The 14,380-nt window shown below is 36.4% G+C and overlaps 1 protein-coding gene across 1 annotated transcript in view; it reads left to right on the plus strand.

Moving 5' to 3' along the window:
* The window catches only part of LOC107676313 (CB1 cannabinoid receptor-interacting protein 1-like), a 7,493-nt gene extending 4,538 nt beyond the window's left edge, over nt 1–2,955 (plus strand). The window contains exon 3 of the mRNA XM_016470846.1: nt 1,802–2,955. Within this exon, the coding sequence (XP_016326332.1) occupies nt 1,802–1,966 (165 nt within the window). The 3' untranslated portion in view covers nt 1,967–2,955. The remainder of the gene's footprint in view (nt 1–1,801) is intronic.
* Nucleotides 2,956–14,380: the final 11,425 nt, after the last annotated feature.

Consider the following 14,380-nt stretch of genomic DNA (forward strand, 5'->3'; position numbering starts at 1 on the left):
GGAGATTTTGTAGGCTTGTATTATTAATATTTACATCAGAGAATTTGGTTAAAATTATTATGCCGCTAGGCATAGCCTTGATTACTTTGTTAAATTCTTTTTCGTTTACAAAAAAGCCATATTTTGTAATAAAATTAGGGTAAGTGTATAATTGCCCATTCTTGTCAATAAGCTGGTTTACAATTAATATGTTATGCCGAACCCAGTTCTCATATACAATGACTTGTTATTATGAGTGATATTACCATTGTTCCATATAAAACACCTGCTAGGAGAAAAATTGTGTTTGTACAAAAGTGACCAGTAAAGTAAGGCTTGTTTGTGATAGTTGGCCAAAGCAATGGGAAGTTTGCCAATTATATAAGGACACTGCAACAAAAAATGTAATCCCCCAAGTTTTTCAAATAAATGACAATATTGAAAATACTCGTTTGATTTTTTTTAAAGTTTTTAAGCAATTCATTTTTAAAATTTGGTTGAAAATTGTAAAATTAAGAACATTTAACCCACCATCAGATATGATTTGCACCTGATGACAGATGATAAAACAGGCAATCAAATCCTAGTTTTTAAGGCATATCTGTTGGTCAGAATGTCATACAGATTAGGAGATGGGCTCTTTGACCTGGACCAATAAGAAACCAACAACATATAGCAACCTCATATAAACACCATGGCAACTACCAGGGCTCTAGAAATCATGTCAAAATTAATTTTTTCCCCATTACTTTAACTCATCAAAATAATTTAACCAATTTCAACTTCATTTTTTTTTACAGTCAGATTGATTATACTTTAAAATTTAAGGCAGCAACTGAACTTAAGCTGTACAGTAGGTGGAAATTTTGAGTGGAGATTTTTTTTCTTCAGAAAAATTCAAAAATATAGCTTATTGGTAGATTCCCTTGTTAAATACCATTTTCTAAAAGTCAAGAATGTTAAGACTCGATAAAACATCTTTTATTACACTTTCTACACATAACGTATTGTGCTTAAAGATGCCAAAACACACACACACACACACACACACACACACACACACACACACACACACACACACACACACACACACACACACACACACACACACACACACACACACACACAAACACACACACACACACACACACACACACACATATGCATATATATACTGTATATATATTTGGGCAATATTTTTGTTATTTACAATGTATATTAATAGTACACTTCAAAATATGACAACATTTAAAATTTAGTTTACAGTTTTATATTTAAATTTTATTATGTCAAGACTATATTAAATGGAAAGCAAGTTTGCACACTGAAAAAACATTTTTTTTGTAGGATTTACTTTTGGTCAAACAGTTTGCACTCAGAAATTGCTAGGAAATTTTACAAAAGATTACAAAGAAATGGCAAGCAATTAAACATGAATTAAACTTGAAATTTTTAAGTAAGAAAAGTTCAATTGTATTTTCTAGTACTGCAATAATGTTTTATTTACAACTTCAAAAAAATCGTTTTGAAGTGCAGACAAGTGCAACCTGTAATACATAAAATAATTGCAAATCGGCAAAAAAACTGCATAAACGGCAAGCTAAATCTATGTCAGTTTGCTACTGTACATGTATATATCCATGTTTAAATGGATAGTTAACGAGTAACATGTTTTTTTTTTGCTGTGTCAAAGCATTGTGTTAATTTTGCATGGATACGCAAGCACCACCCCTCTGTAACTAAAGACAAATCAGTCAGCCAACTGATTGAATATACAAAAGAACTGAGTTGTAAAATGTTTCTATCTTCTTTTTGTTGCCAGTTCAAAGATGTCGGCATGTTTGAAACCGTATGGCAAGTGAAATACTACAACTACTACAAGAGAGAGCACTGCCAGTTCGGCAACAGCTTCAACTGCATCGAGTACGAGGCCAAGCCCAACGAGACCCGCAGCCTCATGTGGATAAACAAAGAGGTCTTCCAGTAAAACACGAGCGGAGCAGCAGCAGCAGCAAACCTGTACAATATGTCCTGTAACCATCATGGCGCCGCTGTGTGTGAGATAGATGACTGCAAAGTGCTCAAGTGAAATAAGATGTGACTATTAAAGGCTCCAAACAAGTGATCCATCAGGGTATCTGCATCTATTCGTTGTACCACTGGTCATGCATGATCTGAACGTTTCAGTCTGATCAGAATTTCTCCCCATTTATGTCTCTTCCTCTGTATCTCACCTGAGCTGGCGAAACTCAGAAAAAGATGGTGATATTTTGGGTGAAAGTCTCCATGGGAAAGGTTATTTGAATGAGATCCGAATTTACAGCTCTCTCTTGGTCATTTGCACAGCACATATCAGCTCTATTATGGTTACAAATACACCGAGACCATCTTTCATCAAGACTCAGATGAGAAAACTGCACTGCAGGCCTGTATTTACCCCAGCGGTTTGCTGTTTTAGAGACAGACAGTGCTCCACAATGCTTGCTCAAAAAGGTGCTGGATGAACGTACACAGGCTATACGTGATACTCTAATGTAATATTATATAAGTAAAGACCAGTCAGTTAATATTGTGGTCTTTTGGGACCAGCGTAAAACAATTATTTATTTGTGACAGGCGTGTCTGTTTCTGTATGGTGTGAATGGATGTTTAATTATTCCTATTTTGTGTTACTGTTGTTCACTGCTTAAACTGTTATATAGGTTGCCTATTTTTCACAGAAGCATTAGTTCACCGGTGAGAGTTAGAAGCGAATCAGAAATGCAGTTGCTTAATTCTATGCCTATTTTTACTCATATTCTGATTATTTGTTTGCTCGTGGGGTGCCTATATGTGTTGCTGAATATCAATCTTGATTTTTGTGTGACTTGGAGCCAAACTTTTGACCTTTCTGTAAGAACATAAACAATCTTGTTGCTTGAAGTTCCGTTCTGTTTTTAAAAATGCATTATGGTTTAAGACAATACCAGCCAATAAAAGACCAAAAGAAGAAAGAAAGGACAAAATATGCAATAAATAGAAAATAATATGTGGTGGTTATTTTTAGCTTAGAATATTGATAACTTTATGGTTGATATACATTATAGATAACTAGATTATTTTATAACATCTGTCATATAAAGGTGTATTTGTGAACAGGCAGCTACTGCTAACTAAACATGGGTTGTTATTTTTAAAAAGTATGTTTATAGACACACAACTGGGACACTTTAAGATGCAAATACCTGCATATTTAGTCACCAAATGTAAAAAATTTTTTATACAAAAGCAGGCCTCACAATAAAACACTCCAAGACAGATGAAATGCGCCACAGCAAGAATATATAGATATAAGCTTCTCATGTAAAACATTGCTAGAAAACGTATATATGTATTTAGCCATAATTCCAATCATATTTCCTACAAATTACAAGAACTATTTTATAACTTTATTATCATAATCAGGTACTGCAGCATGAAGGCCATATCAAATTAGGCCTATACAGTGGGGAAAATATTTATTTGATCCCCTGCTGATTTTGTAAGTTTGCCCACTTACAAAGAAATGAAGGGTCTGTAATTTTTATGGTAGGTTTATTTTAACGTATAGAGACAGAACTGCCTTAAGATCATTAACAAGCTCCTGCCGTGAAGTTCAGAGCTGATCCCTCACCTTTCTCATGATCGTCTTTACCCCATGAGGCAAGATCTTGCACGTAGCTCCAGACCGAGGCTGATTGATGGTTGTTTTGTATTTCTTCCATTTCCGAATAATCGCACCAACAGTTGTCTCCTTCTCACCAAGCTTCTTGCTGATGGTCTTGTAGCCCATTCAAGCCTTGTGCAGGACTACAATCTTGTCTCTGACATCCTTTGACAGCTCTTTGGTCTTGCCCATGGTGGTGGGAGAGGTTGGAATGGAAGATACAGATTGTGTGGACAGGTGTCTTACACACCTAACGAGCTGACATTAGGAGTAACTTCTTAAAGTGATAGGACTAATCTGTGTTCCACATGGGCACATAGCCAATCTGTGGAAGCCAGAATTCTTGCTGGTTGGTAGGGGATCAAATACTTATTTCACTCACTGAAATGCAAATCAATCTCTAACCTTTATATAATGTGTTTTTTTCTGGATTTTTTGGTTGGTATTCTGTCTATCCATTAAAATAAACTTACCATAAAAATTACAGACCCTTCATTTCTTTGTAAGTGGGCAAACTTACAAAATCAGCAGGGGATCAAATAAATATTTTCCCCACTGTATATGCAAACTGAAATCACTTTTGAAGTAATAACGTCATGAAATAAATTCCAATCCATCCCCTCCTCTTCATTAAAGTCAAATACTAGGTTTCTCTTTCAGACCTGAGATGCAAAATCATTTGATCAGCGGTAATGATGAGAGAGAAATTAAGGCAGAAATACCCGGATGTGCTGTTCTAATGCACCTCCCCCCTCCGCTCCGCTGAGTCTCCCTCCCTCCTTTCCTCTCGTTCTCTCTCCACCACCGACTCAACCCACTGCCTCTTCCCCCTCCGCGGCGGACCTAACGTTACCGAAGCCACTGCAGTGAATCCGTCGACTGAAAGCCCGAGGAGAAGAAAATCCCTGCGACTTGCTCGCTCAGAAGAATAACCGTCAGCGACAGCAGCAGCGACCGTTCAGTTCCGCGAGACTCCGCACAAGGCGAAGACAAGCCCGGCGACAGCATGGTAAGGATCCCTTACAGCTCTCGCTAAACCGCTGCAAATATACCCGAGGTAACTAACGTTAGCAGATACTCACGATACCGATTCGGATCAATCGGGCGTTTAACGCGCGTTTCTGGCGCCGCGACGGGCTTGAAATGCGCTCGCGGTGTCGTGATCAAAGCCGTTGTTGATAAAACAGAGCCATGGCTGTCAGTGTGGCCCACGTTCAGGGCTGTTGGGCTCTGTACGCTGCGAACGGAGAAACACAGACGGAAAACACGGCGCTATCTTATAGATTACGGTGTAAATACTGTATCTGAACGAGCAGGGAGCAAATGTAACGGCGCGGCGGGGAAAGAGAAACATTGTATGGCAGCTAACGTTAGTAGCTGCTGCTCAATCGATACTGCTGTCAAGCTGATCGAGAGCTGGTTTGCGTGTCAAATAGATCCGTCAATCGACTGGTTGATTCTCCAGAAAAGCCCGACTTTGCGTGGCTATTAATTATAAGATGGGGTTTCCTAAATTTGGGGACCTTTTCTGTCCCCTGGGGTCATTTTAAATGTATGCTTTCTCATTTCTAAATAATTTTGTAATGAATTACTGTAAAGTTTTAAATTTGCTAGAATGTTTCTGTTGGTTTTGTCTGTCCACCCAGACTTTTCAACTTCCCCTGTATGAGAAATTAATAAGAAGTGTTCAAATTTGGTTGATTTTGCCTTGCACGTTTTCATAAAAGCATGTTCACATCATTTGATATTAATTTGAATCGCTGTGCCGAACACTGCTGTCATTACCACTATGCCAAGCATTTTAGATTACACCTGTGTTTCTTCAAAATGTAATATTTGGTTATGATGTGACTGTAATTTGCCAGTTTTTAGATTTTCACATCATGATTTGAGAGTGGGTTTATTAGGTGTCACTGCCCAAACAAATAGTATTTAGGGGTTTCAATCTAAAAATATTGTTGATGAACCATGTTTATGATGCCTTAATGTAATATTTAATCTTGTATATGTTATGACAGTTCAATGTTCAGTGACATGAGAAGAAGTCGTGTTTCAAAATTATGCTGATACAGTTCAGTCCATATCTGAAATCATACAGTAAGCTGAAGAAATGAGAAATCCACAGTTAGGAAAACCTGCAAATATCCTTAAGATCTTTAAGTCATATTAGTATTAGCCATCAACCCTCAACGGACACCTTGGCAATTGAATCGCCATTGGCTAGCAGGCCTGATATGCTGACACTTTTCACCTGACCTTTCCCTTGCCTCAGATGATCCTGATGTCTCTTTTAATAGACGTTTCTACTAAAGGAGCTTCCTCATTGGACATGATTGGGAGTGTTGTGATGTCATAAAGAGTAGAAAGTAGCCCAATCAAACATTGCTACATTTGTATGACTGTTTCCTCCACCTCTTGCTTTGCTTTGCTTTGAGGCGTCTTTCCTTGCCTGTCGACTCGCTCATGCTTGAGACCGTATAACCAGATGAAGTAATCCTAAACCCTCAATCCACTTTAAGTTAATTTGCTGTCTCTCTACCACTAAAGTCAAAATAGCACAGGGCACTCAACCTTAGCTAACCTACTAGCTGTGGCAAAATACTGTCTGTTTGTAGTGCACTGAGCATTCGGACTAATTCTAGAGGGAGGGACATACTGAAACGGCTATGTTTAATACAGTAAATTAGAGAAGTCGGAGAACAGCGTTCGACCACGCAGTGACTCAAGTGACCTGTCTCGCTTGAGTTTAATTTACTTCCACACACACTTATGTGTACACAGCATGGAACTACACCTCATTTACTATCTCTACTACATGGTTTATCAGTGTGCTTGAATTTTTATCTTAGAAGAATGCTGGAAAACGTCTCCTTTTATTTTATCGTCATGAAATGGCCGCACAGGAACTCCACTTCGTTAGCTATGAAACAATGCAATAAACGTCTAATAGAGAGCTCTAGATATTCTGGAAGTTGCTCTAGAAACTTCTAGGCACAGTGATGTCTCAGTTTATCTGTCCCGTTCTCTACAGGTTGTGGCAGCTTTGGTTTCTCCCTGCAAGTCATAACAGGCCTTCAGCACACAGCTCAATGAAGGCATCACCCCTCTTGCCGACTTGAAACAACTTGATTTTTGTCTGGGATGTCACACCTATCGACTTTTTTATTTATTTATTTGCCCTCTGCTTGTCTTATCCAGTTCATTTAAAAACGAAAACTTGTGATGTATTATTTTCTTTCCACCATGAAACCCCAAATAAGATGTTAATCACAATGTCCAAGATGCTCTTTTTGCATCAAGTCTTTTATGTTTACCAAGGCTGTATTTATTTGATCAAGAAAATACAGTAAAAGCAGTAATATTGTAAAATATTACTATAATTTAATTAGTGCTGGGCGGTATACCGGTTCAACTTCATACCAAATACCGCTTTTTATTTTTGTTATGATATGAATTTTTAAAATACCGCAATACCGGTGTATGTCGCTTAAACAACGTTCGGAACACGACACTGTTTGAAAGGGGTCCCTTTTCACTGTTGCACTGTGTTGAGGGAACAGCTGTATGTGTTACTAAGTGTGAAAGTTCCGAAACTGAAGATGTAGAACTAATAGAACGTGATGACACAGAAATCATGACAGTAAAATAGGGCATTCTAAGTCAATATACTGCAGTATTTCCTCTCTCAATCAGTAGAAAATATGGTTAACACCCGGGCATGCATGAAAAAAAATACCGTCATGTACCGTGAAACCGGTATAATTTTGAAAAATACCGTGATATAAATTTTTGGTCATACCGCCCAGCACTAAATTTAATACATTTTATATTATTTTTTAATGTAATTTATTCCTCTGTATTTTCAGCATCATTACTCCAGTCTTAAGTGTCACTCGATCCTTCAGAAATCATTCTAATACACAAACAGTTGTAAACAGTTATGCTACTTAATATTTTTGTGAAAACCGTGACACATTTTTAGGATTCTTTGATGAATGGAAGGTTAAAAAGAGCAGAATTTATTTGAAATATAAATATTTTCTACCATTATAAATGTCTACTGTCTGTCACTTGTGATCAATTTAATGCATACTTACTGAATAAGAGTATTAATTTCTTACTGACCCCAAAATTTTAAACAACAGTGTATGTAGGGCTGACAAAAAATTATAATTGTCGATTATTCCCTTGAAATTGTAATTGCAATTATTAATTATGATTATCACAATTTACATTGAATGATGTTTATACCATTGTTTGATGCAACTGCATGCCGTATTTTTATATGAAAATAAACAAGCTGAAAACACTCTAAAAAAACTTTTAGTGCTTTTCAATAGTATTAAGCCTCAAATGTCAAATATACATCGGATTGGTTTCTTCTTTAAATTATAAAAAAAATAAAAATATGAATGTATTATAATGTTATACTAAAACTAAAATTAAAATAATGGGAAAACCCCTTAAGATAACATGTAGAAAGAAAAAAACGCATCTTAAGCACGCAGAATAACATAAGTGGACTTTGAACGATTAATTGCCGCTTTGAACGATTACGTAATTGTGGCATCCATAATTGTAATCGCGATTAGAAATTCGATTAATTGTGCAGACCTAAGTGTATGTATATATTAGAATAATCTCAATCATTTAGTATTAGATTGAGGGCAGAATTGCATCGCTAATAGAGAGAATGTTTTTAGCGCTGATGTCCCCGTTACAGTGTCTCTCATTGTCTTTCCTTTCTCTACTTTTCTTCTCTCTATCCTGCTCTATCATGGCATATTCTCTTCTTGCTGAAACTGGATGTTGATGGGGTGGCCTGATTTCTTTCCTGGCTTATTGCAGTGTGTATTTCCTCTCTAATGTGTAACAAAGGAATACCTGGGTGGTATGACTCTATTACGTGTCAGTCACTAGAGATTTTTGTTAGAAATTATTTTCCATTTATATTGTGATCAATACATTTGCATGTTTACCAGTGGCCTTCTAGTAATGAAAAAGGTATAGTAATGTGAAATTATTTGTCCCAAGAAGCAGAACTGTTTTCAACATTGATAATAATAAGAAATGTGTCTTGATCATCAAATCAACATATAAAAATTATTTCTGAAGGATCACTGAAGACTGGAGTAATGAGGCTGAAAATTCAGCTTTGTATCACAGGAATAAATTACAATTTAAAATATATTCAAAAAGAAAACGCTTATTAGAAATTGTAATAATATTTCACAATATTCCTGTTTTTACTGTATTTTTGATCAAATAAATGCAGCCTTGGTGAGCAGAAGAGACTTTCAAAAACATTAAAACATCTTAACGCCCTCAAACTTTGAGTCAGTAGTGTATATATCAACATAAATCAGCCAGTAACCACACTTCGCTCTAGATTTTGGTGAGTTAAGTCAGTCGAGTCATCAGTAAAGGATGTTGCCATTTCCCTTTCAGTATGATTGCTGATATGATAATTGACTATGTAGTGTCTATGTGCTTTCACTTTTTACATCTGCAATATTACACACAATAAAATCCAGGTTCATTCGGCGTCTGTTCTCTGAGACTGATGGCCTCTTCCACAGCACTGTAAACTCACTCCTCAAATCTGATTAGCTAATTAACCAAGACACATTAAGAGCCATATTTGTGACTGATGACCCTTTCGCCTTGTGACTCTGTATGTCATGAAGAGAGAACATACAAAGATATACTAAATTGACTTTTACATTAGCGTAAACCGTAGCTTATAATAGATAGTGAAGTGAAGTGAAGTGACATGTGGCCAAGTATGGTTACCCATACTAGGAATTAGTGCTCTGCATTTAACCCATCCTAAGTGCACACACACAGCAGTGAACACACACACACCGTGAACACACACCCGGAGCAGTGGGCAGCCATTTATGCTGCAGCGCCCGGGGAGCAGTTGGGGGTTCGGTGCCTTGCTCAAGGGCACCTCAGTCGTGGTATTGAAGGTGGAAGAGAGCGCTGGTTATTCACTCCCCCCACCTACAATTCCTGCCGGACCGGAGACTCGAACTCGCAACCTTTGGGTTACGAGTCCGACTCTCTAACCATTAGGCCACGACTTCCCCAACAGTATGCTTAGTTGAGATATTTGATGAGGCCGAGTCATTGATTATGTAGTTAGAAGTGAAAATCACCCCTCTTTGAATATTGTTGCTATGTCTGTCAGGCTTCACAGAACCTGTAGGTTTGATCAGTAACATTTTCTGTGCATTGTCATGCTGATTCAGACTCTTGTTCTCTCTCTACAGGGAAATGAGGCGAGTTATCCCTTGGAGATGTGCTCACACTGTAAGTATTTTGGGCTGTTGCTCAATCGTACCTCAGATTGTGTTTTTTGCTTTCTTAATTTCACCAGAGATACTGAAGTATAAGCGAGTCAAACTAAATCAACTTCAGTGATTAAGAAATGCAGCTCTAGTTGCAGAAATAAGTGTGAATACTTGTGTTGTATCGAGAAGACCGATCCCCTCACATTAAAAAAACTGATACCAAATGTTTTAACTAGTAATTGTACTTATTTATTGTGACAATGAATGTGCAAAATAAATGTTGAGGCGATAAAAGACAAGAGCTGATATTGACAGAGAGCAAAACTTCACTGTATTACCATATACACTACATACGACACACTATATAAAAGCCACTGCTAAATGTGACATTTATTATAATGGGTTTAAGTGAAGATTGTTTTAAGTTAACTTAAATTAAAAGTTATGGTACTTTTTATTTTATTTTATTTATTTTTAATGTTCTTTAACAGTTTGGGCCTATTAAATGTTGTATACCAGAGGTCCCCAACCACCGGGTCGCAACCCACTACCGGGCTGTGGAAGAATTGCTACCGGGTCGCAAGAACGTTCTGGGAAAAATGTGTATAGATATGACACTCTGTTATTTATTTATGTTAATGATTGTTCTAATTATTCTGTATTTTCTTTGTATGCGATTGATATGGAGTAGCAATTAGACAATTTCATGTTAAATAAGTAAATTAAAGATTGCTCTGATGTGTCACATATTAGGAGTTAAACGGATCGCAGTTGATCCGTAATACGTACGGATGAGACCCTACCGTTCGGCACGCACGTGATTCGCAGATTAATTTACACGTACAAGCAATTTTAAACCACAAGAAGAAGAAATGAAAGAACCACTATGTACAGGTGCATCTCAATAAATTAGAATGTCGTGGAAAAGTTCATTTATTTCAGTAATTCAACTCAAATTGTGAAACTCGTGTATTAAATAAATTCAATGCACACAGACTGAAGTAGTTTAAGTCTTTGGTTCTTTTAATTGTGATGATTTTGGCTCACATTTAACAAAAACCCACCAATTCACTATCTCAACAAATTAGAATACTTCATAAGACCAATAAAAAAAAACATTTTTAGTGAATTGTTGGCCTTCTGGAAAGTATGTTCATTTACTGTACATGTACTCAATACTTGGTAGGGGCTCCTTTTGCTTTAATTACTGCCTCAATTCGGCGTGGCATGGAGGTGACAAGGCTGCGGTTCTCTCGGTTGGTTGTGCATGAACCAGAAGAAAGCTTCTTTGGCAATGAATGTTTGTGGCTTACCCTCCTTGTGAAGGGTGTCAATGATTGTCTTCTGGACAACTGTCAGATCAGCAGTCTTCCCCATGATTGTGTAGCCTAGTGAACCAAACTGAGAGACCATTTTGAAGGCTCAGGAAACCTTTGCAGGTGTTTTGAGTTGATTAGCTGATTGGCATGTCACCATATTCTAATTTGTTGAGATAGTGAATTGGTGGGTTTTTGTTAAATGTGAGCCAAAATCATCACAATTAAAAGAACCAAAGACTTAAACTACTTCAGTCTGTGTGCACTGAATTTATTTAATACACGAGTTTCACAATTTGAGTTGAATTACTGAAATAAACAGTATTTACAATTACTGAAACTTTTCCACGACATTCTAATTTATTGAGATGCACCTGTAATGCTATTATAATACCCTAGTATATATATATATATATATATCCCCCCCCAAACCCCGTCCAGCCGGTCCACGAGAATATTTTCTGGTATTTTAACCGGTCCGTGGTGCAAAAAAGGCTGGAGACCCCTGTTGTATACGATGGAGCAAAGTTATGTTGGCTATATTTTATCCTCAGAAATTGATAATTAAAAAATCCATTTAATAGAGGCGTCAGTATATTGGTATCGAAGGTACTTGCCTTTATTCATAACACTTAGTAAAAAGAGTCCATTAAACAAGTAAATTTTCAAAACACATCGTCTTTATGTTGTTTCTTAATTAAAACGTTCAATGTGAAAATATAGTTATTAAAAATTTTAATATTAGGTGCAATTAATCATAATTTCGGTTTTAGTTGAAAAATTAAAAAATTAGCATTTTTTAGTTTAGTTTCACAACTAAAATATGAAGAGAGAAATAGAAGAGAGGGAGGAAGAAAGAAGAATAAATTATATATAAATATACATATATAGTATCATTATTAAAGTATCATTGTATTTATTAATATTATGAATTAGTTTTTGTTTTCATATTATCTGTTTATATTTGAATTTTAGCAAAAGTTTTGTAGTAATGTAGTAATATTTTAGTTTTTGTTTTTAGATGTCTTTATTTTTAATTGATTTTTATTTCACTTTTAGTTATTATTATTAAAATTATTAACTGAAATAAGTTACATTTTTAAATTTTTATTACTGTTAATGTTTATTTATTTATTTTACATTTGAGTACATTTAATTTTTTTTGTGACCCTTAATTTTTTTTATTTTTTACTTTAAATGCCTTTAGGTACTTTTGCATACTTTTTGTGTAAATAGGGTAAATCTAGTCACAGTTTATGCTGGTTAAGCCAAATTCTGAGCTAGATTATTTTTGGCTGAGCACTGGGTCTAAAACAGTGTCTTGTTCAACATCAACAATATAGAAAACAGTGATTATGTAATTATTGATCTATGGATTATGTAGGCAAAGACACGGTTTGTACAGTGTGTTGAAAGTGTGTACAGCTGTGATGCATATTGTTTTTGTCTTATTAATTTTAGTAATTTAACTTAAATTTGAAATTTTGCACATTCACATCATACAAACAGAGATGACCTGTGGTTAGTCACTTACATGCAGCTCGTGCTGGGTGATCAGAGTCACCAGTCAGTGTAGTCTAGTCCAGTCCTTTAAACACCTGTTCCTGCTGCTCTGGGATCCGCTGGAGATCAAGACGTGAGGCAGAGGGCATCCCCTGGATTAGTGGGGCTCTCCAGGTCTGGAGCAGGGCCAGCGCTAGTGCAACCAGACTAGACAGGGTAGCGGTCTGTGGAAATGAGGGCTATAAATGCCTCCAGCTGGTAAAGGTTAGTTTCGGGCTGCAAGAAGAGCCTGTTTATTTTTAGAGTTGGTGGGAGTGAGTAGAAGAACACGAGGTGATGGTCCGTTTGTAATAGGTTTCATTTTTTATGTATTTTTCTGCTCTACTTTAGACATTGTAAGTACTGACAAACACATTAGAGGCTCTTTTGGACCTTTGACACCCTTTTTCAATATAATAGTGCTGACCTGTGCTTGGCTGAAAAATCTAGAACCAACACTTTCCATTTATTTAAAGGCACAGTTCACACATAAATTAATATTCTGCCATCATTTACACAACATCATGTTGTTCCAAACTAAAAGATCTATTTTTTATTTTTTTTGTCCAAACTATGAATGTTAATGGGGTCCAAAATATCTTCTTTTATATTCCACAGGATAAAGTCATATGGACAAGAAATGGTGAAGTCAAGAAAGGTTAGGAATGACATGAGGGAGAATACATGATAACAGAGTTGTTGTTGTTGTTGTTGTGTGAACCGTCCCTTTAAGAAATGCATTCTGATGTAACTGTTACTACATATCCTTTCCACAAATAGACATTGCTTTTTGAATGGATAAAAGACTCTGATGTGCAGAAATGTCTGTTATTTGATACAAATGAATGCTTAATTTATTCAGCTTTTTGCACCTAATACACAGTAAAAAGAATTTGTAAATAAAACAAATTAGAGTACGTTTTACAATAAAATACTTTTTTTAGTCTTTCTACTTCAAAATTTCTTGTTAAATTAAATGTAAGATTTACTAGCAATTTGAGTGAAATCTGATTCCGAGTAAATTATTTTTTAGCGTATGTGAATGTTATAATCTTTCACATTGAGCCACATAAGATTAGCTGTGTAGAACTACATTACCCAGAGTTCTCTGGGTACAAACAGAGGGTTCACTTAAAGGCACAATATGTAAATTTTTGCCACTAGAGGGCGCATATTCAAAACAAACAAAGAAACAAAGGCGTAGTTAGATTAGGCGTGACTGAGTGTGGAATCATGGGAGTTGTCGTCTTCATCCCCACAGCCAATGCAATCCGACGGGACTCATGATCAGAAATCATGTTCATGGATGAGCTAATGTATTAAAGATTTATTAACTTCGTAGTATGAAGCAGGGTGAGGCTGAAAGCCGTCGAAGCGAAACGAGGCCGCTGAACGAGCGCGGCACACGGCTCGAAAGCAGCAGAGCTTTTATTATGCCACAGTCGACCGCTTCCGCTCCTTTCGGAAAGCAGCGGAAGTAAGCAGCGCTGTTTTATCATACTAGATACGTTTGAACGTTCTGTTATAATGCTACTCTGTGCGGTCGTCACCTGTCTTAATAA

The sequence above is a fragment of the Sinocyclocheilus anshuiensis genome, unplaced genomic scaffold (genome assembly GCF_001515605.1).
Source record: "Sinocyclocheilus anshuiensis isolate Anshui unplaced genomic scaffold, SAMN03320099.WGS_v1.1 scaffold469, whole genome shotgun sequence".
Lineage (NCBI taxonomy): Eukaryota > Metazoa > Chordata > Actinopteri > Cypriniformes > Cyprinidae > Sinocyclocheilus > Sinocyclocheilus anshuiensis.